The sequence below is a fragment of the Myxocyprinus asiaticus genome, chromosome 45, assembly GCF_019703515.2.
Source record: "Myxocyprinus asiaticus isolate MX2 ecotype Aquarium Trade chromosome 45, UBuf_Myxa_2, whole genome shotgun sequence".
NCBI lineage: Eukaryota > Metazoa > Chordata > Actinopteri > Cypriniformes > Catostomidae > Myxocyprinus > Myxocyprinus asiaticus.
This window is the reverse complement of record NC_059388.1, coordinates 17,585,063-17,612,848: the sequence shown is the minus strand read 5'-3', so window position 1 is coordinate 17,612,848 and position 27,786 is coordinate 17,585,063. Positions and strand designations below refer to the sequence as shown.

Below are 27,786 nucleotides of genomic sequence, written 5' to 3'. Positions count from 1 at the left end.
TTTTTTTTTTTTTAAATAAGCAGGGAAAGTCAGTTTCAAGATTTAAAATGAGGTCTAAAAATAGCTGTGTTTTCAAATACCTTCTCTCTCTAGAGGCACGGCTACATGCAGAAACCCTCCTGTTGCCTTTTGGGCTGTAAATTGACTTCACAAGCTGCTTTGTCAGAAAGCAGCTTTCCTGACACCTGCTGCCATCCATCAATCCAACACTGCTCGGAGCTCGCAGGAAAGGGGCGGCCGGATGAGCCAATTAGCTGCCGGGGTGAGCGCTGGGCACCAGTGCCAACCAGAGGCCCAGCCAATTAGAGCCAGTTTCAGAACACTGGCACTGTATGTGGGCAGTAAAAGCTACAGAATACAGTGAACAAGGGGGAATCAGCAAGGTGCCTGAGCTTACGAGGGAAAACAGACAACGAAAAGTGCACACAGAGTGGATCATACGTTACACACCTAATCTACTGAAACCAGCCATCCACACACCCACATATCCACATGCTGAACAGCTACTGTATGGTTATCCATAGATTACAATAAAATAAAATAAAAAGCTCACTGCATTGGCATAACATTTCCCAGGCTCTGCAAGTAAACTTGCCTTTACCTAACGGAGCCCTCTATATGAGAAACCTCAACCTTCTATAGTTTATGAATACTAATGCATCTCGATTCATACCGCAGGTTGCAGGAAAACGAGTTGCTATATGAAAACATCCAGTTTATCTCACATAAGACTAAAGACATAAAGGAAACTCATATCTCAGGCCTCCTTAGCAAGGAGGGAGGGGAAAATAACTTCTTTTTTCTTTTTTTTTCTTTCCTCCACAAATACCACCTACAAGTAAATCCAATTCAAAAAACAGCAAGTTCTCTTTAATACCTGGGAAATTACATTGTGTTGTATTATCAGTCAGGGCCACTCGGCAATGTTTGAAGCACGCAGATTTGCAAGGAGGGACGTTTGATATGGATGGCACTATTGAAGGCCACAGAAAAGAGGAAGAGATGGAGAGAGGTGGGGGTGGGGGGGATTTGTGGTCTTGAAATACAAGCTTAACTGAAGTGGCCTCTGCAGCCCATCCAACCATCAAATGAAAACATCCGTGCACTCTAATAGCTAGAGCTGATTGTGGAAGTGAGAAAACACTTTTGGCTACTTAAACAGAAGATTAAGACTTAAAAGTTCAGCCATAGTTAAGCAATTAAAACAATTCAACAATATTTTAGTAATAATATTTTAAGAACTAGATTGTTAAATTTATCCAAAATATCAGTGGAACTCACCACCAGGATGCTTGATTCTTGTGGGTGGTCGTCAGGACGTTGCCAGAGTAGTTTTTAGTTAGTCGTATCGGGTTGCTAAAGTGCTCTCAGTGGTTGCTAGAGCTTACTGGCCAAATTCTAAAAAATCCACCCCCAAGGGTCTCTACAATATTCTGATCTCTAGATATGGCTTAGGTCCCTCCTTCAATAAAAGTCTTTGTGATTTACTTGCCTGTTCATTGTCTGGCAAACTAATATTGCAAGTCTAAAGGACCATTTAGGCCAATAAAAAAATAAATAAATAAAATGTGGCCCTTCTGTGCCAGACTCTGAAAAAAAAAAAAAAAAAAAACAACAACAGTGAGACACCGAATAAGGGTCAGACATGTCGGTCTAGCGCATGCTTACATAGAAAAACAGGCGAACACAAAAATGCCTTCTGTGTAAATGGCCACTAATGGCTTAGAAATTTAATCTTGTAACAAGCCATACAATTTGAGGTACAGTGCATTCAGAAAGTATTGAGACCCCTTCATTTTTTTCACATTTTGTTATGTTGCAGTCTTACGCTAAAATGCTTTAAAATTAAAATTAAAAATTCACAGTCAATCTACACTCCATACCCCATAATGACAAAGCAAGAAACTGATAAAAACTTTGATAACTTTGTAAATTTATAAAAAATAAAATAAAAAATAAAATATTACAGTGACATAAGTATTCAGACCCTTTGCTATGACACTTGAAATTGAGCTCAGGTGCATCCCATTTCTTTGGATCATCTTTGAGATGTTTCTGCACTTTGATTGGAGTCCACCTGTGGCAATTTCAATTGATAGGACATGATTTGGAAAGGTACACACCTGTCTATATAAGGTCTCACAGCTGAAAATGCATATCAGAGCAAAAACCAAGCCATGAGGTCAAAGGAACTGCCTGCAGAGCTCAGAGACAAGATTGTGTCGAGGCACAGATCTGGGGAAGGCTACAACATTTTTTAGGCTACACTGAAGGTTCCCAAGAGCACAGTGGCCTACATAATTCTTAAATGGAAGAAGTGTGGAACAACCAGGACTTTTCCTAGAGCTGGCCGCCCGGCTAAACTGAGCAATCGTGGGAGAAGGGCAGTGGTAACAGAGGTGACCAAGAACCCGATGGTCACTCTGGTTGAGCTCCAGAGATCATGTGTGGAGATGGGAGAAACTTGCAGAAGCAACACTCTACTGATCTGGGTTTTATGGCAGAGTGGCCAGACGGAAGACTCTCCTCTGTAATAGACACATAAAAAAGCACCTAAAGGATTCAACAACAAGATTCTCTGGTCTGATGAAACGAAGATTGAATTGTTTGGCCCCAATTCCAAGCATCATGTCTGGAGGAAACCTGGCACCGCTCATCACCTGCACAATACCATCCCAACGGTGAAGCATGGTGGTGGTAGCATCATGCTGTGGGGGTGTTTTTCAGCGGCAGGGACTGGGGGACTGGTCAAGGTTGAAGAAAAACTGAATGCAGCAAAATACAGAGATATCCTTAATAAAAACCTGGTCCAGAGCACTCAGGACCTCAGACTGGGCTGAAGGTTCACCTTCCAACAGGACAATGACCCTAAGCACTCAGCCAAAACAACGCAAGAGTGGCTTAGGGACAACTCTGTGAATGTCCTTAAGTGGCCCAGCCAAAGCCCGAACTTGAACCTAATCAAACATTTCTGGAGAGACCTGAAAATGGCTGTCCACCAACAGTCCCCATCCAACCTGCCAGAGCTTGAGAGGATCTGCAGAGAAGAATGGGAGAAAATGGCCAAATCCAGGTGTGCAAAGCTTTTCGCATCATACCCAAAAAGACTTGAGGCTGTAATCGCTGCCAAAGGTGCTTCAACTAAGTATTGAGTTAAGGGTCTGAATACTTCAGTTTTTTCTGTTTAATAAATTTGCAAAGTTATCAGAAATCTGGTTTTTGCTTTATCATAATGGGGTATGGAGTGTGGATTGACGTGAAAATAAATAAATAAAATAATTTAAAGCATATTAGCATAAGACAGCAACATGAAGGAGTCTGAACAGTTTCTGAATGCACTGTACCATTCTTGCACAAAGCCCAAATGATGTGGGTCAAGTTATGCAAAATTTAAGTAAGCAACAACAATAATAATCCCAAGAATGGATTTTAAGCTCAGATAAAATAAATAAATAATAATAATTTAAAAAAAATTTATGATTGCTACCTTTACTGCTATTTTAGTGTTGGTTAAGTGTTCATTAAAATTTTTCTACCAAATGTTTGATGTATGAGTTCTACACAATCATGTAATAACCAAACATTTTTGGGTGACTGGGCTGACTTACAGAGAAGACAGAAGAAATGGCCAGTCATTTTATGCCTAACTTAGGTACACATCTTTTGCAAGACAGTGTTCTTTTGTCTCAACAAATCACTTCGCCAGCCATCAAATAAGTTGCATCGGTCACTGGGTTGGAGATTGATGACTGCGTTTGATTGAAATGTTTGCCCCAGGGTTTGCCACTGTCTGAATGAAATTATATGCATTGTGATTGATTGGCTGTCCTTATATATTGCTAGAGGACCAGAGTCATTGAAATCCAAACACTAGCAGACTTGACGAGTTTATTAATGCCAAGAATCGCTGACAGCATGTATGGTTGAACAGATACAATAGAACTTTTCAACCAAAGTGCTGAAATGTTGCATTGAAAATTTTGTATGAACATAAATCTCTGAGCCACATTAAATTAGCTCAAGGTTGGTCTTAAACTGAATACAACTGGACAAAATTATGATTGATTTTCAAGACTGAAATGACACTGTAGTTTGAATTTATTATAGTGTTGGGGTCGTTCACACCTAACGTGTCCTTGTGCAACACAAGCTAGACAAGACAGCTTTTTAAAGGAATGTTCCGGGTTCAATACAAGTTAAGCTCAGTCGACAGCATTTGTGGCATAATGTTGATCACCACAAAAAATTATTTTGACTCCCTCCTTTTCTTTAAAAAAAGCAAAAATCGAAGTTACAGTAATGCACTAACAATGGAAGTGAATGGAGCCAATTTTTGGATGGTTTAAAAAGGCATAAATGTGAAGCATATAATCTTATAAAACCACTTATGTTAATTCTTCTGTTGAACCTCATGTATAATGTGATTGGTAAAGTTGTTTAAAGCATTGTTTACAGGGATTACAGGATTCACAGCTTTACGTCATGGCAACGAGGTTGTAAGACTGGATATAACTTTACACAGAAAAGGTTAGCAAGCGATTTTATGACACTAAAATCATTTTAACATGCATATTGTTCACGTCTTGTCGGTATACTTTTGAAACAGTTAGGGATGAATTCACTAAACAGTTGCGCAACTTTTGCGCTTGGTATTTCAGGGCAAAAACTTGCGTCTTATTCACTAACCAGCCGCACAATCAGCTTTAAGCAGGAACAATCAGCACTGAAATTGCACAGCGTCTTGAGTATTTAAATTAAGTCATTGTAATTCCTTTCCATGCAAACATGGCTCCTTTCTATGTAAATTGGGCTCATTATAACCTGTGCTTCATTCACAAAAATTGGCCGGCACAATTTATATTGTGCTATTACCATCAGATGAAAGCAGGTGGTAAAATGAACTTTAAATGGATGTTTGAGTACATTTTCTATAAATCATGTCAGCATATCAAATAATGGAGAAGAGCGTTATAAGCTGGCATATACAGTATAAAGGAAAGCAATGTAGTGAAGTGCACTTTAAAGAGATGATTCAGGTGTCTGGATCATAGTAGTCAGTGATGCTGCTCAGTCCTGCCAATGTGTATATAATGGTGGTCTGCTGCATACTCTGCTATATAGCGTTCAGAATCGGCCAGCAAAAATTTAATTGCGCATGCAAACTGCATTCTGCAGCGATTTTGTGGGCACGTTTGTGCCTTTGCCAGATCTGCATAATTACTTTAGTGAATCAGGCGCTAAACCAGCGCAGACAGCATATGCAAATAACCGGCGCTTTTACCGTACACAATTCATTCTTTGTGAAATCCCCTCTGAGTATTTTAGCCTTTACGAATTGGCCCCATTCATTTCCAATGTAAGTGGCTCACTCTAACCCTGATTTTTGCTTTTTTTTTTTAAAGAAAGTAGGGACAAGTCCAAATAAATTTTTGTGGTAATAACACAACTCCACAAATGCTGTCAATTGAGTGATTAAACTTAACTCATAAATGCACACTGGAGTTGCTGAAGAAAACAGAGCTTTATTTCTAAGCTGGTGGGCTTGGAGGAAAATATTTTATGGTTGCAGCTAGAGTTAGCACTCTGCGCGAGAAGGACAGCCATCAGAACAGCAACCTCAGAGCTCTCGACTGGGGCAAGATAATTGGAGAGGCTAATTTGGGTGTGCGAAGACTGTTCCTGGAGAATGCAGCTGCTGCTAGCACTCATTGGTGCTATTGTACGTGACAAACAGAGCCCGGAGACCAGAGCATGGTCAGAATCCTGATGAGAGAAGGATCGATATCCCCTTGAACGAGGGGAGGAAAAATAAAATACACACACATACACCAGCAGTGGTCAGCTTAATGGTTCACAACCTTTGAAATATAAGTTGCGTTTATCAGGCATTAGGCTCCAGTCTTCAGTCTATGAAGCAAACGTTGGGGATGTGCATTCGGTTGCCAACTGGGATCTGTAAAAACCCAGTGAAAACCCTCCTATATTGGGCTACAAATGATTTAAACTCTAGTGTCTAACCCTCCACTTCTAAATATAAGCAGGGTGGGAAATTTATCTTTTGCCCATCTGCCGTGGTTGTTGGTAAATGGCCAATTTAACTGGCCAAATTTTGGCCATATTTTACCAGCATTTAATGTTCACATCAACCATCAGAAGGGGGCAAAATGCGATCTCAGTGATTTTGACCGTGGCATGATTGTTTGTGCCAGATGGGCTGGTTTGAGTATTTCTGTAACTGCTGATCTCCTGGGATTTTCACACACAACAGTCTCTACAGTTTACTCAGAATGGTGCCAAAAACATCCAGTGAGGGGCAGTTCGGCAGACGGAAACACCTTGTTGATGAGTGAGGTTTATTTATTTAGTATATAAATGAAATTTAACAACATTGCAAATTATGTTTTTTTTTTTTTTTTTTGGAACCCATTTTAGGCTGCCTGAAAAGATTACAATTACAAGAAGGAAATAAAGAACACCAAGAAACCAAATGCATTTCAAGCATGCACTGTTGCTAAGCAGTGGCACTTCTCTATTGTCAATCCGAGATGTCTTACAAGTCACCAGCCATATTGGATGGTATATATGCAAAAATAGCTTGCCACTGTGCAAAAAGTTCCTACATTTGGTGATGTTAATTTCACACCCTAAATACAAGTTACTATTAGGATCCAAAATAAGCTGGTTAGATATTTAAGACCCAACAGAGTAATAATGACAGAGGAGGAAGTCAAAGTGATCCTACAGTCCATATGACCTGCCTTTGCTCAAACTGCCCAAACCAAAGAGAACATGGCTAATATCACAAGAATCCACTGGCCCGTGATAACGTCCCAAGAGTGGGTGTGTACTCCAGACGGCTAATGCATTTATAAAGCAAACTGCTCGAAAGCCTGAAGTGTGGCATTGTGGCTCTCAGTTGCAGCAGGAATGCATTTCAAAAGCCTGATTGATGTTTAATGATTGAACTCCTCGCAGTCAGGCAGAAATGCACTCGGAAGGAAGGAGCCTGCCTGCTAGGACAAAGGACTTAACAAATCACCTTTGAAAGGTCCATCTATTCAAAGTGTGCTGAGAGCAGCAGAACCATGTACTACCCCGGCAAGGACTTTCAAACACTTAGAGGTTTTGGAGGCAATTTAACTTTCCAATTACAGACAAGCTGAACATTAATTTGTGATAAAATAATAATGTATTGATTTATTCACTATATCTTGTGTTTGTGTTGCGCTTAATAAATGCATTATCACTTTGTTGATGTATAAATCCATTTTTTTAATTCAGCAATGGGGTCATCGGTTTGCCAAAAAAAAAAAAAAAAAAAGAGATTCCTAAACACACACACACTTACTCTAAACTAAAACACATCAAACTATCCCGTAAAAGCACAAATTGTGGATTGACAGACCAAAAGTACCCCATTTGATTTGAAATCCGAAAGACTACAAATAAGAGTGTGGCAGGTTAGTCTTCACCCTTTCAGGTAGAAAAAAAAAAATCATTTTAGGAAAAATAATGAAAGAAATAAAAAGAAAATATTTTTTTATGATAGCACTGTCAGAGCAGATGATTACATGAGAGAAAGCGCCATGAATCTGGCAATAACCCTTCAAATTCTAAGAAGCTCCACTCCAAAAGAACTGAAAATTGAGAGGGATGAAATGTTTGATGATATCCATGAATGAAATTTTTCAGTTAAGAGAAAAAGACAAAAACATGTCCACCTAATTTTCCTCTCTATGTGTATGTGTTCATTTCAAACTGAAAGTTAAAGTCATATCTCAAAACATGCGTAGTGTGATGAGGAGGAGGGTGTGGCCGGGCCATGAGGGTGCATGGCTGGCGCTGAGTCACCTAATCAGCCGGGAGGGGGATAAAGATGAGCCGGGGGTGCCAGTCCGAGAGAGAGAGAGATACACACGCGGCCGCTGTGTGTGTGTGCGCCTATGTGTTTTATGTTATGTTCCAGTTCTTTTATGTCATTAGTGTCATTGTTGACTGTTCTGCCGGTTCCCGCCTCCTCCTTGCCCATCCTTACCCATTACACTGGTGCCAAAACCCGGGAAGGAGGAGGGATGTACTGTCGTGGAGTCCACGCCGCTGCCGTCTGCCAGGGGACGGAGGAGTCACAGCCGGCCACCGGGAGTCGAAGGAACCACTGCCATCCGCCAGGAAGGGGAGGAGCCATTCCATCCGCCAGGGGTCAGAGGACTCTCTGCCTTCTGCCAGTGGAGGAGTGGCGGAGGACCATGCGACGGCGTGTCCGGGGACCAGCATGGGAGTTTTTCTCTCTCTCTCCTCTCTCTCTCTACCCATCGCTCTTTCCCTCTGCCCTCTCCCTCCCCTCGTCTCATCTCTCCCAGGGCTCCAGAGAGGCGGGGAAGACCTGCCGGCAGAAGGACGGCCGGAAGGGCGACACCTCTCCTCCAGGAAGGGAGGGGAGTACGTCATGCCAGAGGTTTCCCCCGGCCTGAATCGGACGGTGGAGGATTATGACAAGGAGGAGGGTGTGGCCGGGCCGTGAGGGTGCACGGCCGGCGCTGAGTCACCTAATCAGCCTGGAGTGGGACAAAGACGAGCCGGGGACGCAAGAGAGACGCACGCCGCTGCTGTGTGTGTGTCTATGTGTTTTATGTCATGTTCCATTTCTTTTATGTCATTAAAATTACGCTGACTGTTCTGCCGGTTCTCGCCTCCTCCTTGCCCATCCTTACCATTACATGTAGTTACTCTCATTGATCGCATTTACATGCATGTTCTTACAACGATTATGATATGAACGATGTGATAGAGCGATTATTACCCTGATCAGCATAGACGTCTGCAACAGTCTCTCAACAGCAATTTTGGGGTTCTGAACCAGTGGTTCTCAAACTGATTTGCACTGCTCATGTCCACTGCAGACAGATTTAGATGGTGATCTAAAGTGAGTGATGTAGAAGAGTTTATATAGGAAAACATTCCTGCACACAAAATCCCAAGATACTCCCTGCTCTTTCCTTTGTTTAGATTTACATATCGTTCCCAATTATGTTTCCCCTAATTCTCTCACTCACACACACCTTGCAGCCGTGAATTACCGCACATCTCACCCTCATCCCAAAAACGATTCATTTTTCTATTACAGAGATGACTGTGTGAAATGAGCTATGTAATCAATACCATACATTTATAAACAGCTCCAGTTCTCAAGGGAACCTATTTCTTCATGCTCAAATAATTTGTGCCCTGTCAAAACCAGTGGAGGGGCCCCTCGTCTTACAATGTGTTTACAAGGGCAATTTAGCTGCCTGCAAATAAAACTACCTTACAATAGTATGTGTGTGTTCCTTTTGGATTAACCCCGAATGGAAAGAAGATGAAAAGTACTGGGCATCTAGTTAAATGTGTGAGTCCAGTGAATGTCTGTGTTTGTGCGTGTTGCCTCACTGTCTCGGTTTAACAGTGTGTTTGTGCATGTCTGTTTGACCTCAGATAATCTGAATAAATGTGTTCATGTATTTGTGTGTGTGCATGTGTTTACTTACTTTTCAGGAGAGAAAAAAACCCCTACAAACTTCTTATTTATACCAGTCACTGGACATTAAAATGGGATAGCAGAAAGTAATTTAAAATCTAAAAAAAGTACACACATCATATTTAACTGTATTAGTATATTTGAAAAGACTTTGCTTCCTCCAAGACATCACTTAATGATCTCTAATTCATTTGACTGAAACTAAATTATCTTCTCACCTATTTTGTTTATTATCAAAATAACTTTTTTATTGCCTATAGCAAAGAGTGAGCATCAGAACAATTTTTTGTGTGTTTTTTTTTTTTTAAATGTGCCTGGAAATTTACTCACGTAGATCTGAGCTTGTAGTCTTTCATCCTCGGCGGTGACTCTCTCTTTCAATATGGCTTTCTGGATGTTCTCATCTGCACTGGCTTTCTCCAGGGCCAGGATCCTGTACACTTCGTCTTTTACATGGGCTCGAGCTTCTGCCTGTGCCTGTTCATGTGCCTGGGACTTTTCCTCTTTCAGCCTAAACGTAAAGCAGTGGAGAAAAGCATAGAACACAGAGAACATCAGACAAAACTGCTTGTCAAAAAGAGTTAAAAAGAAGCTACACTAACCAAAGAATTGGTTCCATTCAATCTGCAACCGAAACGGTCCAATTATTGGAGAATTACTGACATTAAAAGAGTAGTATTTGTCATGTGACCTCAAATGACCCATACATAGAATTAACGAAGTGATTTCTAGGCCAGTGATTCCCAACCGGTATATGCGTACACCCTGGTTCCACAACTGGATTTTACAAAGTTGAATCTATAAAACAAAATGCATTACGTAAAATTAAAATAATGGGGATTAGGGATGGGTAAAAATATAGATTTTCAGATTTTTCACAATCTTCATTTGAACGTTCACAGTTTTTTTTTTTTTTAGGAACAGAGATCATTTTACTGCATTTTGAGAGTAACAATTTTGGCTTGACTTGTTCCGTGTCATGTATGTCCAAAGATGAGTTCCTCGCAATCCATTTGTCATTAAATTTCTCTGTAACACTTTTCAATAAGGTTCCATTCGCTAACATTAGTTAATGCAATGAACAATATATTTTTTACACATTTTATTTATCATTATTAATGTTAGTTAATAAAAATACAATTGTTCATCGTTAATTTATGTTAGTTCATAAAATTAAAAAAATGTATTAGTATACAGTGCTGTGGAAAAGTATTTGCCCCATCCTGATTTCTTCTGTTTTTGTGAATATCTCATAGTAAATTGTTTTAAAAATTCAAATAAAATCTAACATACAACAAAGGCAATCTGAGTAAACACAAAATAGAGTTTTTAAATGATAATATTATTTATTGAAGCAAAAAAGTTATCTAATGCCAACTGGGCCTGTGTGAAAAAGTATTTGCCCCTAAATCCCTGAAACTGCATTCATAATGGGGTTCAGCTGAACTAGACACACCCAGGCCTGATTACTGCCAGCCCTGTTCAATCAAATCAACACCTATATAGAACTTTTTCAGCAGCATGAATTTGGCTAAAAGGTCCAGTAGCACACTATGACAAGGTTGAAAGAAATTACAGAAATTATGAGGAAAAAGGTGATTGAAATACATCAGTCTGGGAAGGGTTACAAAGCTATTTAAAAGGCTCCAAAGAACAACAGTGAGAGCCATTATATCCAAATGGTGAAAACTTGGCACAGTAGTGAACCTTCCCAGAAGTGGCAGACCTTCCAAAATTCGAATGTAATTATTATTATTTTGTTTGGTACTAGAAGGCACACAGATACTTGTATTCACAGTTTAGGGAAGAACATGGCAAAGACCAAAAGCACCAATCTCAAAGAGAAAAGCACTCATAAAATCAAATAAGATTTTGAATATGTTCAAGTTGCTTCATTTTAAGTTGTTTATTAGGTGTGTGAAGGTAATAATTCTTTGATGTTTTTGAAATAATCCTGCAGAGCTATTGGGAATTTCGAGCTGGAATGTTGAGACTTTATGAACCGTCACCAGGTTCTCACAGTTGCCTAGCAACCTCAGCTGCACCATCAAGAAGGATGCTTGATTTGTAAAGTAAACTCAGGCGAGATACAATCTGTAATCTGTGATGCTCTGTTTTCAATCAAACAGCAGCCATGTAAAAAAAAAAAAAAAAAAGATGACAAACAAAGTGAAAGCCGAAAAGGGCAATAAGAGAGAGTATAATTATAACGTAAGCTAAACAAACACAAACAAGTGTGGAAAATTTTCAAAGATGCAATCAAAGTACCACAAAGTTGGAGAAATACACAGTTCAAATTACTGAGGGAAAACAACATGTTTGTCGTCACCAAAAACAACAGATAGCCAACTCTGATTTATGTCCACTTATTTCAGCTAGTTTTGCCTGCAAACTGTTGCTTGCAACCAAACGAGAGAAATCTAAAGAAAGAAAGAAAGAAAGAAAAGAAAGATGTTGTTGCTTTCTTTTTATGTAACGCTGTGTGTGCACACTTCATTGAGCAATTTCTTCTCCTGAGAAGTGTGAGTGACTTCAGCCATGTCCAGTCTCAGTCTACTGAACTGGACACATATCAGCACAACACATCCATCATTACTTTCCTCTCTGGTATTGTGTGTTTACGCTATCTTCCCAAGACTAAAAATAGGCCAAAAGCGTCAAGTGAATAAAATGGTGTCGCTTGAAGCCAACAAAACAGGCCATTTGAATCCAATTTCAGGCATCTAAAAAAGTTTTAAATAAAGACGTATGTAACTATGATACCTATGTGCAAAACACTCTACTGCACAATAATATATAGCACAATTTCTTTCTTATTTTATTTTTAATGCAGGTGCGTGAAGACCAGGTATGCTCTGAAAAAAAGTAGAAGCATTTGTGTTTTTTTTTTTGGACCACCTCTTTTCTGGCTAACAGACATGCAAGAAAAATTTTGTCAAGCTTAGTTTCTATTTTTGTTGCGTTGAGCTGGCTAGCCCTGCCTACAGTGGAAACTCATTGGTCTAAAATCCTGCTCCTCATAAATGTACATTAAAAATTATATATCTTGTGTCTCATCACACAGCAGTTTCACTTTCGGTGGACAGGCAAATTACTTGTCGCTGGAAACTTGTTGCATGAAAAAGACTAGAAAGGACATGATACAAGGCACAGGTGACCATGATAAAGCTAAAGCAAAGTTTGAAACCTGGTGGCAGGATCGTAGCTAGGGAATTCTGGGCCCCCTGAAAGAATATCGATGTGGGCCCCCACCACCTATACCCTACACCCCATGAAGAGTGCTATGCTACCTATACATGTAAATATGATATAAATAAGTATTGATTAAAAAAATTAAGATATTGATTCCAAAATGAATATGGCCTATATTAAATATTAAATGAAATATAAAAAAAAGAAAATCTTTCTTGAACAGTGAAAATTGCTGTAAAAAAGCTAAATAACCATGGCATACTTATTACATTAAAAAAGCCTTTATTATCACATGGCTGTAGACAAAATGTTCAATACTCTCAAATTTGTCTACAGCCATAGAATAATAAAGACATTTTAATGTACGGCCATGGTTATTTCGCTAGATCATAGAGCACTTTAATTTTACACCCCACTTTTGAAGCACTCTCTATTGTTGGATATTTTTTAAGTATTGATAAATAGCAAAGACTATAATACAAATTAGTTATATATATATGCTTCCCATAATTTTCCATTCATAACAAAGCTACCTCATTACACCTGGGCTGAACTAAAATCCAAATGTTGGACCTTTTTGCTGACCAAGTCACTTATAATGTCTTTGATGTCCAACTGTACTACAGTACTTGTACTTGTTATAACAGCTGATCATCAACCATCCTAAGTAGTCTTCACATTAATACCAACATTTCAGTATTAAAGTAAAATGTCAGTATTTGACACCAATGCAAATGGAATTTCACACTTGTCGATGTTCTCACAACAGCATCAATGTTCTGGACGCTGATTGGTGGAGTTAACCTTTTTGGGGCAGGACTTTCCATTTTGTTGGGTTGCTCAGCTGTTTGTCATCCTGAGATAATTTGCTGGACTAAAATCTGGTGAGATATCTGTGGAACAAGCAGCTGGGTGAACCCTTCGGTAAAGCAAAAAGAACCGAGACTGAGGGCGGATACCAAAAAGTGCTGAGGCAAGTTTTGACCCATTCTTAAATGCAAAATAGAGTCAATAAACTTATTTCTCATTTGGAGCAAAGACTGGCTAGAAAAAAGAGAAACTGCACAGAGAACAATACTATTTCTTTAGAAATAAGTGGACGATCACTTACAGTATCTGTGTGATGGGGAAAACAAAGATAAAACTTTGGTACTTCTTCATTTGTCTGAGCTAAAATGGAGGAACTACACACCTCTTTGATTGAAAAGACTTGGGAAGTTTAACCTAAAGATGATGTTCCACTCAAAAAGGTTTTCACATACTATATACTTGGAAACTTTAAATCAAAAACACCAGAGACCAACGTGACAAATAAAGAGGCGAGATGGTGACCTTAAAATCAAATAACAGAAAGATGAAAAGTTTCTAAATAATTCAAGCTGTATTTCATGATCCTATCTTACTCTCTCAATCGCTATAAATAAACTATGCTTTGATAATGTCAGGCAGACAATACCTGGATTCTTCTGCTATCCTTTGCTACCCATAGTTTTATATCTATTTAATGTTACACAATATCTATGAGGAAAACCCTTGAGTCTTAAATCAGGTCTGAATATCAGTCACATCCTTCAAAGTAGTGTAACGCACACCTCTCTATACCTGCAGGACCTGATCTCACTTTCTCTCTGCCATCACACCATCTGTCGGCTCTCTGCAACAATTTAACTCAACACTTATTCTCGCCAAAACAGATTGTGATACACCTGTATAACAGTTATCAAATGTTTCCATCTGCAATAGCGTTTAAAAGAGCTATACATTATTAATACAAATAAATGTGCAAGAATGCAGGGCTTGAATATTTCATGAGGCCCACTCCCTCACTGCTGGTCATGTGGTTGTTCCTTTATGGCTCTCATTGGGGGGGTAGTGTTCCCCTAGGAAAGGACTAGGAGATTGATACTATAATTGTCAAATAATGAATAAACGCAAAGCTGCAAGCCTGTAGATTTAATTACATAATTTGTCTTGTGCGAAAGTGGCACACTTTTATGAATTCAATGCAGAAATGTTCTATAAATTACATTTTTGTTAGACTGTTATTTTCAAAATTTCCCCCAAAAGCCCATGCTCAACCTGAAATTAGAGGACAGGGAGGAGAACGAGCAGAATAAAAAAGCAAACAGTGATTAAGTCAAACAGTGACATGGATGAAATTAAAGCAAACACACAGGCACCCAGCATGCTTCAGGGAGAGGCAACATACGCCTGCATTTCAGCTGTGAAATAATAGTGTGCAAGAGCTTCGGGGTGGATTGTGACAATGAACGAAAATAACATTTCCGTATCCACGTGCATGTACTAATGCATACAATATATTAATGTGCATATTTTAATATTAATAAATGGCGAAAAAAAATGTACCCTCCCTATTTTGTTGACAAACTAAAAACCGAGCAATAATATTTTAATGGCACAGAACTTTCAGTAACATTATAACACGGCAAAAGTCTGACTGCAGGTGCCCTTTTTAATATAACCATGCTACAATTTCTCTTTTGTCAACTAATCTCAAAATAGTTTCCAATTTCCTTTAATGATTGTTTTAGGGGGAGTTCTGATTAAGGGAACTAATGTAGAATTAGAGGAGGAGACACAGAGAAAAGGACACTGTGAAGCATTTTTGTTGGCATCTCCATTGGTCTCTCGACATGACCCAAGTGAATCTCAATATCAAATACCCCTCCTCCGCAGACTCGAAACTCACGCAGGTTGCCAGGTTGAGGACACGCAACAGGAATGAGCAAACTGACAATGGCAAGCGACGAGCCTTATATTGTATGTTGTTCAGCTAATGTATACATTTGCAATGTTTTTATTGTTTGCAAATTATAAACCAGCTCATGTGGATTTTTTTATAACTCTGTCAATGTTAGCTAGATGTATTGCTGGCTTCCATGGCTGCAGCGTGCTCTGTTTGCCCGCTAACTTGTTTCAAATCTGGCAACCCCGGGTGTCGAAATACTATTGGGATATGGGCAGTGGGCGGGATCACACAGGCCAAAACACAAACAGAAATTCTGGCCTGGAACGGACATTTCAAAGTAGAATATACTGGCTGTAGCATTGTTTTCAGAGAAGCCAGTATTTCAACTTAGCATGTTTCCTAAAACTCTGATAACATATTATGATAATTTTATGCTTTAGTACAGTAAATATATAACATATTGCACCTTTAACTACTTTATATTCATAATTGTATTTCGTTAATAGATAAAACACACACACACACAAAATACCCCTGCCTATTCTCTCTCTCTCTCTCTCTCTCTCTCTCTCTGAGGACTGTGTGTAATCCTCTCTTCTTTCTGTGGCTGAGAGCTTGGGATGTTTCTGCTGATGCAGCATTGTGCAGGTCAGCATACCCTAGTCCATGCTTTTGATCTGCAGAACAGTTCTGGTCCACTGCCCGCAGCAAATCTCCCATTAGAAAGACCTGCAGAGGCACTTACACACACAGGCCTTTGCTATCAGAAGAAAACACGTACATGCACACACGCACAAACTTCTGCATTTTAAACTTCTGTGCTTCCTGCATCTGCTGGTTTAAAATGTTCACACTCTCAAACATATTAAAATCCCCCACAAGAGAGCACTAAAAAATAAAAATTAAATGCAAGGTAATTTAGCTTCAAAAACAGAAGTTTGATTCTGAGGTTGATCTCTGTGCGTTAAGACCAGTTCACACCGCCAGCGACACACCGCGACAGGATGTCAAACATTTTAATGAGAGCAGAATGACTTCTGGCGACATGAGCGATGGCAACCGCTGGCGACAAGATGTGGACGTGGCGAGTGACACAAAAAATTTGAGAAAAGTTAAACCATGCAAATGACGAGCGACATTTGGGATTGACTACCAATAAGAGTGAAGTCAGTGGAGCTCAATGTCATCCGTCTCCCTGGTGTCGAGTGCAGAAAAGATGGAGAAGTTGTACTGTGAGCGATTTCACTGTTTTATATGATTTCTCTGGAACCACATAGATGTTTAGAGTAAAAAAAAGATTGTCTGTATTTTGAATGTGTTTTATTCATGCACTGATAGATTGTTTATTGTTAATGATATGATGCAATGAGCACTGCTGCATTTTATATAAAAACACTCTACCCTGCAGAATGTTGATTTTTGCAGCAAGAAAACAGATTCCTTATCATATTAGAATGATATCGTAGTTTTACCAGAAGTATATCTCATGTGTGAGCATAATATTAAAAGCTATGACCAGGAACAGCCACTAGCGACTTCACAGTACAGAGACCAGCGACATCAAGCGATAATGTCGCTGGTTGTGTGAACGGGGGCTTTAAGGATATGCAAACTACATATTTTCAAAACTGACTAGTCAGTGGGTTGCCTAAAGTAATCTTAAAAAGACCTGTATAATTGATCCCGATCAGGTGCATTTCTTAGGGGACATTTACATAAGACATAATTTTGCGCATAAGGTTCATAAGGAAAAGCACCATCTTGTGAGGCCAGCACTCTGCTATTGCAAGATAAATGGTGGCCATTACTGACCCTGCCCTACCCAGACCCAGACAGACACACACTTTCATGCAGCCAGCAAAACTCACATTTGCCCACATTCACACTCACACACACACAGAAGGATCTGTAAAGAAATAAAGTGGAAAGAAATATAAATACTGTGAAAGAAGTGATGGAATGTATACTTTATATATAATCACATTTTATATACATCTTTGCTGAACTGTGCTGAAGCCAGCTTAATTAAAGGTCATTGCTAAATTAATTTGGCAGGGCCTGACAAATAAAAAATAAAATGTTTCATTTCAAGAATTCAGTTCCTCTAAATGACATCTTAGCCATCGCACTCTGATTTTGCTCGGGTGGTAAATGTGGGGATATAACCCATCTGTGATTTTCAGTTAAAAAAAAAACTGCATCCCTTTTCATTCATTAGATCAGTGTTTCCCAGCCATTCTTGCCTTAAGTACGCCCGCAGCACCCTTCATTGACACAAAATCAAAGATGTGTAATATTGATTATTATTAATGATAATAATCAATTACATTTCATATATATTTTAGTCATAATGTCCATTTTGCTTACATATGAAAGAAATAGTCTCTTAGCTAATGCTGTTAATTATACAGGTGATCTTCTAACTTGGTACATCACGAAACATTAATTTTAATAGTTTTATTTGATCATTAGTTTTTCCATAATTTTAGTTACATTGTAGCTTTTTAAGAATGTACAAATTCCATTCATTCCATCAATAAATTTGATGTCTTAAAATTGCATTTTTTATATTGCAGACATATGCTTTATTACATATTTATTGTTTACATGCATAATTTGCATGTTTTTGGCGCATCTCTGCTATATGTTTAATTAGAATGAATGTTTTTTGTTGTTGTTTTTGATCAACAAACTGTTAAGAACAAAAAGGGTATTAAAAGAAACATTATTCTATGACAAATGGATTGCACTGATCTCATCTTTGGACACACATTGCACGGGACGAGTCAAACCAAATTTTAACTCTCAACATGCAGTGAAAAGACCTTGGTGCCTAATTTCGTATAGTGTAAAAGATCGATCTCGGGGCCATACATGTGATTTTGTTAGGTTCAACATAGCAAAATCCAATTCTTTTCAAGTACCCCCTGGAACCTGATTATGTACCCCCTGAGGCACGTGCACCATCGGTTGAGAATCACTGCATTAGATTAACAAAATATTCAGCTTTATAATATCACTTCAATATCTTCAGTTTGTCTGAAGTCATGAGTCAGATTTGGTGCTGGCATAGCCATGCTATTAACAATCGGCTGGTTGACCAAAGACGTTTTGCTGGTTCTGTTATTAAAGGAGCCTTGTATGAACACCAGAACACCAGCATTCAAAACATAACGTGCTGCTGACCATGGTAAAATGCAGGAAAAGAAACAACTCTGGTCTTTTTTTATTAATAAGTAATTGCTCAACCACAACCACAATGGAAAGTTTTAAAGAAACTTGTTAACATCAAAGATTTCTGGAGTCTTTGCTGAGAGAAGCATACACATTAGAGTTAAGTGGATGTTCACTTATCTAACTGATAGAATTGGGGAGAAAAAAAAAGAACTAAAACTATGAAGAACATACACAATGGTCTATTCACTGAAGGTGAGGTTGGAGATTGCCAATATAAGGTCTTCAGAACCAAAGCCAGAGGCTAATTTCATTCAATTCAATCTTGTAGTCTCAAAAGGGCACTTTTAAAACACAACACATCCCAGGGAAGAAGAAAAAGGGTACGAAGGAATAAATGGGAGTTGGAGAAAGCTAAATGGAAGGACAATATTGATTCTTTCCATCCAAGCATGACATCATGGTCAATAAAGCCCCTACTTTCCCTTAATGGCGTTGCTGGGGCGATGGGATGGAGCACTTTGCCTCAGTTGCCTCAACAACAATGCTGTAAAACAACAGACCCTACCCTTAAATTTACTTTTATAGCTGACAGAAAATAAACTCCCTGTCAATAGCAATTTCTGCAGGTCAGAGTTTTGGCCTTGTTGAGAAAAACGGTGTTGGGGGTACTAGGGGGTTGAAACTGAGGACTGGTACATCTATCACAAGCTTTATATGAATAAATAGAGTGAGTAGTTTAGGAACTTGCGTTTAGAGAGAAAAATGAATAAAGTGTTGGTGGTTTAAGAACAATCCTTGGAAAATAGCAGCATCATACAGCAGTTTCTGGAATTCATTAACCAGTGATTGCATTTTCTTTCAAGCACTCTCTTTTCGTAATTTCCTCAGAAGCTCCTATTGATGCTTTGTCTAGGGGTGGCTCTGCTTTCCCTTATGTAATGGAACACAAAATCATTTAGACATTCAAAACCCTTTTCTCGCTTAATTCTAGAAAATTAAAAAGCAACACTTGTTAAAGTTTGGCTATTGACTCGCTTCTAAAGGCTGGTCGCAACCCTGAATGTGGTTTACAAACACAAACAAATTACTGGCCTCCACCCTGTTTTTTGTGCCATGTTACTATAGGAACTCTACGGAGCCCCTTAGAGGACAGGGCGCAATAAGTTTTGCATGTCCTCGTAATAGTTTTGCATTCCCTGGTAATACATTTACCATGGTTTTACTATAGTATCCACATTTTAACCTTGATATTCATAGTAAAACCATAGTAATAATACAAACTCAAACTACGGTACTAAAAATCATAATTTTGTGGTTATGGTTTTACTTCAAAATACCAGTAGAAAAAACACACTAACCACAAGAATTACCATGGTTAATCTATAGTAAAACCATGGTTACAATATGGATACAGTACACTGCATTAAAATGATGGTTTCCACCAAACAAACATGGTTACTTAACTTTTCATAGTTACTACAATATTACTATAGATATTACCATAGTAAAACCATGGTTTCTGCCAAAAAACTAAAACCCTAACCCTACATCAGTCATGGTAACTACAATATTACTACAGAAAAATTATGGTTACTACAGTCTACAATATCACTTTAGATAATGGTATATGTTTAGTAAAACAATAATAACCACAAAATTATGAATTACCATAGTCTTCGTTTTTCTGTATTATCACTATGGTTTCACTGCGAATATCATGGTTAAAATATGGTTACTGTTAGGGATGGGATGATATGGTTCTCTCACGATTTGGTTTGATATACGATATGAGGTTCACGATTCGATATAATCTCGATTCTATATAATAACACTTAAATGACAAAGTATGAAAGAAAGTGGTTTATTTTTTGAAAAATGTTTGTGCAAAATGCACATTATAATTTCTCATCAAAATAAAGTTCTTTAATACACAATATACACTACCGGTCAAACGTTTTGAAACACTTGACCGAAATGTTTCCCATGATCTTAAAAATCTTTTGATCTGAAGGCGTATGCTTAAATGTTTGAAATTAGTTTTGTAGACAAAAATATAATTGTGCCAACATATTTATTTCATTACAAAACTAAAATTTAATAAAAAAAAATAAATAAAAAAAACATTTTTGAAATTGATGACTTGGACCAAATAATAAAGAAAAGCAGCCAATAAGTGCCCAACATAGATGGGAACTCCTTCAATACTGTTTAAAAAGCATCCCAGGGTGATACCTCAAGAAGTTGGTTGAGAAAATGTCAAGAGTACATGTCTGCAAATTCTAGGCAAAGGGTGACTACTTTGAAGCTGCTAAAATATAACACAGTTTTGATTTATTTTGGATTTTGTTTAGTCACAACATAATTCCCATAGTTCCGTTTATGTTATTCCATAGTTTTGATGACTTTACTATTATTCTAAAATGTGAAAAACAAATAATTATAATAAAGAATAAGTGTTTCAAAACTTTTGACTGGTAGTGTAAATGCTCAAAGTTTAAATAATAAGAGTTGCTCATACCTTTCTCTATAAGAAAAGATAAACATTCAGGCTGCTCAGGTGAAGAACAAGCAATAGAACTGAACAGAACCTGTCCTGAAAAAAAGTAAGTGAAAGTGTATATTTATTGTTTAATAATTTATCATCATTTTTATAGTCATATTTTATTTTATTTTATATATAAAAATTCTACATTCTATCATTTAATATTATATAATGAAATTGTATATATAATGATGATATAAGCTATCAATGTTTGAAATAATGTGTACAATTTACAAGTAAAAACATTTAGTTTAAATTTATTTGTTTTACAAGCACTAAAAAAAGGTTACTGTCACTTTAAGAGTTCAACATACATCTGTGTTCTGGTTATTAACAAGAGAATTCTAGCTTTTTTTACCGCATCTGTGCTTAAAATTAATATTTTTTTACTTTTTAATCCGACTGTAAAGAACAGAAAGGATATTAAAGACACATTATTCAATTAAAGTGGAGTGCGTGGATTTCATTTTTGATGGGCAAACATTATCAGAGAATGCAGAGGCAGGACCCAAAAGCAGAGTTAAAAAATAAGAGGATATATTTAAACAAAAACAAAGGATAAATCCAACATAAACTCCCACAAGGGGGAAAAAACAAACATAAACTACCCTGTAGGGGAAACAGACAATCGAGGCTGGGGCAGAGGAGAATGGGGCACAGGACCGACCGGACCGAGCTGGGACGAAACAGGACCAACAAACAGGACCGACATAGGGGAACAAACAAGAAGAACTGGCACTGGACAGCACATATGAGGAGGCTAACATAGGGAGAGATATCAAACAGGTTAACAGGGGACAGGTGAGGCAAATTAACTAATAATAAGCAAACAAGGAGGCAGGTTATGCCATAAGAAAGAGAGACGCGTGGCGATACAGAAACAAAACAAAGCCACGTGCTCTCACAAGACAACAAAACATCCGAACATCCGAGTGCACATCGCCAAGGCAATAAGGCAATATACGCCCATGTCAACTGACAAACAAGACGAGAGAATGCGTAGCAATGGCAAACAAAGCGATGCCACCCATTCTCACACTAAACGAAGCCTGAGCGTACATCGCGAGGCAAACGGCAAGCGTTGCACGCAACAGGTGACAAAAACAAGATAAGACACCTGTGCGAGAGTTCGGCCACACACACACCCGACACCTTAGACGAAGTGACAGAACCTCAGCACAACATCAAGAAACAGCTTGCGACCCGGGCACGAAATGCAAGCGTGCATGGTAGGTGTCAAATCAAGTGACAGATTATGATGTTTGATGGGTCATTTAATTTATGATCACATGGAAAGAAAACAATGTTGTAAATTTCAAAATACTGAGTTTTGCTCAATATGATTCGTAATTTTATTGGTTAGCGATATATCGAAATTCGATATATGGTCCCATCTCTAGTTACTGTAGTACAACCATGGTACATTTATTGCGAGGGAACGCAAAACTATTGCGAGGGCATGCAAAACGTATTACGAGGGCACACAACTTATTAAACTTATTAAAGAAATGTTCTGGGTTCAATACAAGTTAAGCTAAATTGACAGTATTTGTGGCATAATGTTGATTACCACAAAAATGAATTTCGACTAGTTATAATTCAACTTAATGAAAATGCTAAAAATGTAATAACTCCCATCAAAGCTTGCTTTTTATTAAGAATATACAGTTCTACACATTTCTGGAATCACAAATTTTAAGGAAATATATTATAATAGACATATCTTATAATATAAATATCTAATAGCCTACATGGCGGAGGTCTTCGAATATTTTCTCCAACAATGGGGGGCCTTGGAGTCAAAAAGGATGAGAACCACTGCTTTAAGGGACAAAAAAAGGAAGGGAAGTGAGGAAAAACTGAATCCTCACCAATTTTGTTTGGTGACAAGAGTGGCATGCTTCAGCTTTAAAAATATTCATATTCTGCTACACTTTTCATCATTTAATCTTAGTAGAGTGTTTTAACTTACTCTACTGGACAATGCGCATAGATATTAAAGGCCAAATGAACATCCATTACACCCACCTACTCACAGACAAAGACGGGGGGGGGTGACAAAAATGGAAGCACGGGAAGCGAGGAAAGAATGAATCCTCACCGGTGTAAACTAATAGATCATCAGATCAGAGGAAATTAAGTTCATTCAGACTCCCACTCCCTCACTTTCATGCATGATTAATTGATATTAGGAAAAAGGAAAAGAAAGAAAGAAATCAGAAAAAGGGAGTGTTATGTGATCAGGAGAAAAGGTAAATGGATCCAGAGAAAATTGCAGACAGATCAGTGTCCTAGTTAGGAGGGCTGCCCCCGACCAAAGATTTTCCTAGTCAACTAGTAGTCGTTAGTTTAAGCCATTAGTTGACTAGTTGTTGCACGTTTATGATATTAATTGAATTACTTAAATATATATATTGGGGGGCATCAGAAAATGGTTTGAGTTCCTGTGCTGAGAAAGAATGTTATAAGTAACATTGCTAACACTGTTCTACATTACAGAGAAATACTAAACCGTAATAATGAGCCTTTAAAATAAATATTTTACAAGCGCACGCACAAAGCGAGCTGCAGCGACACTGGCAAAATCTGTAATGATTGTGAATGTGTCGGAAAAACCATCAAGGAGACTGTCTGAACATTTTGTTAATTTATAGAGAGAAATGCACATTAGGGTTGTGCCAACAGACGATGATCTCGGGAATCGACGATGGTCAGAGTGATCGCCAATAGCTGATGCCTTTGATGATGTCAAGACGATATTCGCTTTCCCATTAACGTATTAAATTATTATTAGGCTATTATTATTATCAAATTAATATTACAAATAATTTGCCCGTAGACACACAGACACGCGCTTGAAGAAACACTTTATTATATTATTAAGAACAGATGACAGAAAAGCGTCTATGCGCATGTATGACACGCTGTTTGTACGGAGGCGTGCAGTCTCGTGGAACATGCGCATGTAAAAGGTTCTCACTCTTTCTTTGTTTCTGTCTTTTTTTGTTGTTGCAAGAACAGTATCGTCTATGAGTGCTGCAAATGACTTCAGACATCTCAGCTCAGGAGGTGCTTTGAGTTCAGTTCACTTTATTTCCACAGAGCAGTTCATTGTGACCACAACTCCGTAGCCTATACATCTGTGATTAAAACATAAAATAAAACAAAAACATGTTCACCTTGAACCATGATTTATAGCGATTATTATTATCATTATAATTATTATTTTTACATTTATAATTGTTTTTATGTCTTCATTTGTGTAAGTAATTTTCCACCTGCATATTTAGACAGATACTTGCCTGATGGTAAATGGAAAGGTGGTTACTTACAATTTATATATATATTATTATTTTTGATCACTTCGTTATTTTAATTGCTTTTTCGTTTAGTTTGGAGTGCAATTTGAATTTAGAAATGTATTTGATTTAGGTTTTTCGTTTTTTAAATAAATTAATTTAATTTTCAATCACTAAATCAAGAATAATTACCAATCCCTCAGCCCGGGTGTTGCCGATGTAATTGGATACTGCAATATATCTATATACACTACCGTTCAAAAGTTTAGTGTCACTTACTCATTCATTCTTTATTTTTTTCATGTTTTAGAATAATAGTAAAGTCATCACAACTATGTAATAATAGAAATGGAAATATGGGAATTATGTTGGGACTAAAAAAAAATCCAAAATAAATCAAAACTGTGTTATATTTTAGCAACTTCAAAGTAGTCACCCTTTGCCTAGAATTTGCAGACATGTACTCTTGACATTTTTTCAACCAACTTCTTGAGGTATCACCCTGGGATGCTTTTAAACAGTATTGAAGGAGTTCCCATCTATGTTGGGTACTTATTGGCTGCTTTTCTTAATTATTCAGTCCAAGTCATCAATTTCAATTTTTTAAATAAAATTTTAGTTTTGTAATTAAATAAATTAATATGGTGGCACAATTATATTTTTGTCTACAAAAATAATTTCATACATTTAAGCATACGCCTTCAGATCAAAAGATTTTTAAGATCATGAGAAACATTTCAGGCAAGTGACCCCAAACTTTTTATATATATATATATATATATATATATATATATATATATATATATATATATATATATCATGAAGGAGGGAACAAAACGAATTTATAAACACACATAATGTATTTTCCCGGACAACGAAATACCCAACCGGTAGAGAATGCACAGATGTAGGTCAGTTTCCAAAGAGATGTTGCCCTTCACAACTGTTGTACAGCCATCTTTCAAAAAATTGAACAACACACATTTTAATTGCACTTAATTTTTCTCCAGTTCATTTGAATTTTTTGTTAAAATAAATAAAAATTGCTTTATTGTGTTAGCTTAACCCTAACCCTGCTTAACGAAAATTACCCCATAGTACCACCTAGCATCCAACCAGAGGTAATACTGGTGTTTGTCAGTTTCCTGTGGAGTTTTTTTTTCTGCGACCAACCGACCAATCAAAACTTGGTCAACCAAGACTCTTCTCATCGACTAACGTTTGGTCGACTATTAGAGGCAGCCCTACTAGTTAGACTGTTGATCAGACATGATTCTCATTAGAGCACACAGTTCCTCTGTCTTGTACTGAATTAAACAAGAGTTTGTACCCATAGGTGGGTAGTAAAACTCATCATTTACTCCATTACATTTACGTTTAGAGTAGGTTTAAAAGTAGGTAATTTTTACTCTCACTCAAGTAAATTTCTAATGATTTTTTTTTTCTTTTACTTCGCTACAATTGAGCCAAGTCCATCACTGCTGCAGCATCAAACTCTTCAAAGTGAAACACTTTCTTCGCTCCACACGGTGAAAAAATAGTTTTGTCATGCAATGCCTTCATTTAACACCAAGACAAGCGGATATTTCAAGATTAAAATCTTAGCTTCAAGGAAGCACGTTGAGGTAAGTTGTGGCTTTCTGTGACATGATAATGGTCATTTTCAGGGCGATTCTGTAAATATGAGCTCTTGTGACATCAGTTTTTAAGTTAAGCAGAAATATATCAGTGCACTTTGACTCACGTCCTGCATGTCATAAGCAGTATTTACGCATTTACCCCATGCCCTCGCGGTGATACTGGAAACTATGGCAGCTACTTTTAACTGTATAACTGTAAACTGTAAGTGTAAATGACTTTTGCTCTGCCGAACATGTGACTGACAACTGGAGCACGAACACACAGCATTTCTGCACGCGTGAGGCGATCGTATGGCGAAGACAGTGTTGTGCAACCGAGGTTGGTGCCCTATGCAGGCCGCGTACTCTGCGTTTAGGGAGCGGCGGTACTGCTGTACAGAACTAATTATCTAAATTTTTCGGCACTGAAAACTGTAACTATACTGATCTAAGAAATAAAAGCTATGAAATAGCGAAGGGGCATTAATAAAGCATGATCTTGCTTTGGTTTATATTTCAGCATTATATATAATGTCCCTGTGTGGAACATCGTTCACGTTTTCACTGTAATAATTACTAGAAAGGTTTCCAAACCTCTCTTCTAATTGACAAATTCATCCAGATTTGACAAGAGCTCTTAAAAGGATAGTTCACCCAAAAATGAAAATTCTCTCATTATTTACTCACCCTCATGCCAGATGTGTATGACTTTCTTTCATCTGCTGAACTCAAATTAAGATTTTTAGAAGAATTTCTCAGCTCTTGGTCCATACAATGCAAGTGAATGGGTGCCAACATTTTAAAGCTAAAAAAAAAAAATCACACAAGTCAGCATAAAAGTAATCCATAAAACTCCAGTGGTTAAATCAATATCTTCAGAAGCGATGTGATAGGTGTGGACGAGAAACTGATCACTTTCACATTCTTCTTCTTGTGTTTTTGGTGATTCACAGATCAATATTTGTCATTTTTCTAGCAAAAAATGACAAATATTGATCTGTTTCTCACCCACACCTATCATATCACTTCTGAAGATATGGATATAACTACTGGAGTCTTATGGATTACTTTTATGATTCCTTTATGTGCTTTTTGGAGCATCAACATTTTGGCACCCATTCACTTGCATTGTACTGACCTTCAGAGATGAAATATTCTTCTAAAAATCATAATTTGTGTTCTGCAGAAGAAAGGAAGTCATACACATCTGGGATGGCATGAGGGTGAGTAAATGATGAAAGAATTTTCATTTTTGGGTGAACTTAAAAGTGATAGCTCAGGCATAATTTAATATTCTGTCATCATTTCCCAAATCCGTGTGACCTTCTGTATTCTGTGGAACACAAAAGATGTTAGACAGAATGTTCGGGACTGACAGTCTAGGTCACCATTCACTTTAGAGAGAGAAAAAAAACACATTCACTGAAAGTAAATGGTGACCAAGGCTAACATTCTGTCTAAAATCTCCTTATTGTGTTGCATGGAAGAAAGAAAGTCATACGGGTTTGGAACAACATGATCGTGAATGATGACAGAATTTCCAATAATAATAATAATTTAGTAATAATAATAATAATTCTGTAATACATGTTAAATGTGTATTATGTAATGGAATATAGGGGAGTTAACGTCCATTATGTCATTTGTGAAAGTAATGAGTTACTCACTACTTGAGTACTCTTTTAAATGGATACTTTCTTACTCTTAGTCAAGTTATTATTTACATTAGTACT

At 37.6% G+C, this 27,786-nt stretch overlaps 1 protein-coding gene across 3 annotated transcripts in view; it reads right to left on the bottom strand.

The window, feature by feature from the left end:
- chchd3a (coiled-coil-helix-coiled-coil-helix domain containing 3a) overlaps positions 1 to 27,786 on the bottom strand; it is a 101,886-nt gene that overhangs the window by 57,999 nt on the left and 16,101 nt on the right. For all 3 annotated transcript variants that reach the window (XM_051688301.1, XM_051688303.1, XM_051688302.1), the window contains exon 4: positions 9,845 to 10,025. In XM_051688301.1, the coding sequence (XP_051544261.1) occupies positions 9,845 to 10,025 (181 nt within the window). The remainder of the gene's footprint in view (positions 1 to 9,844; positions 10,026 to 27,786) is intronic.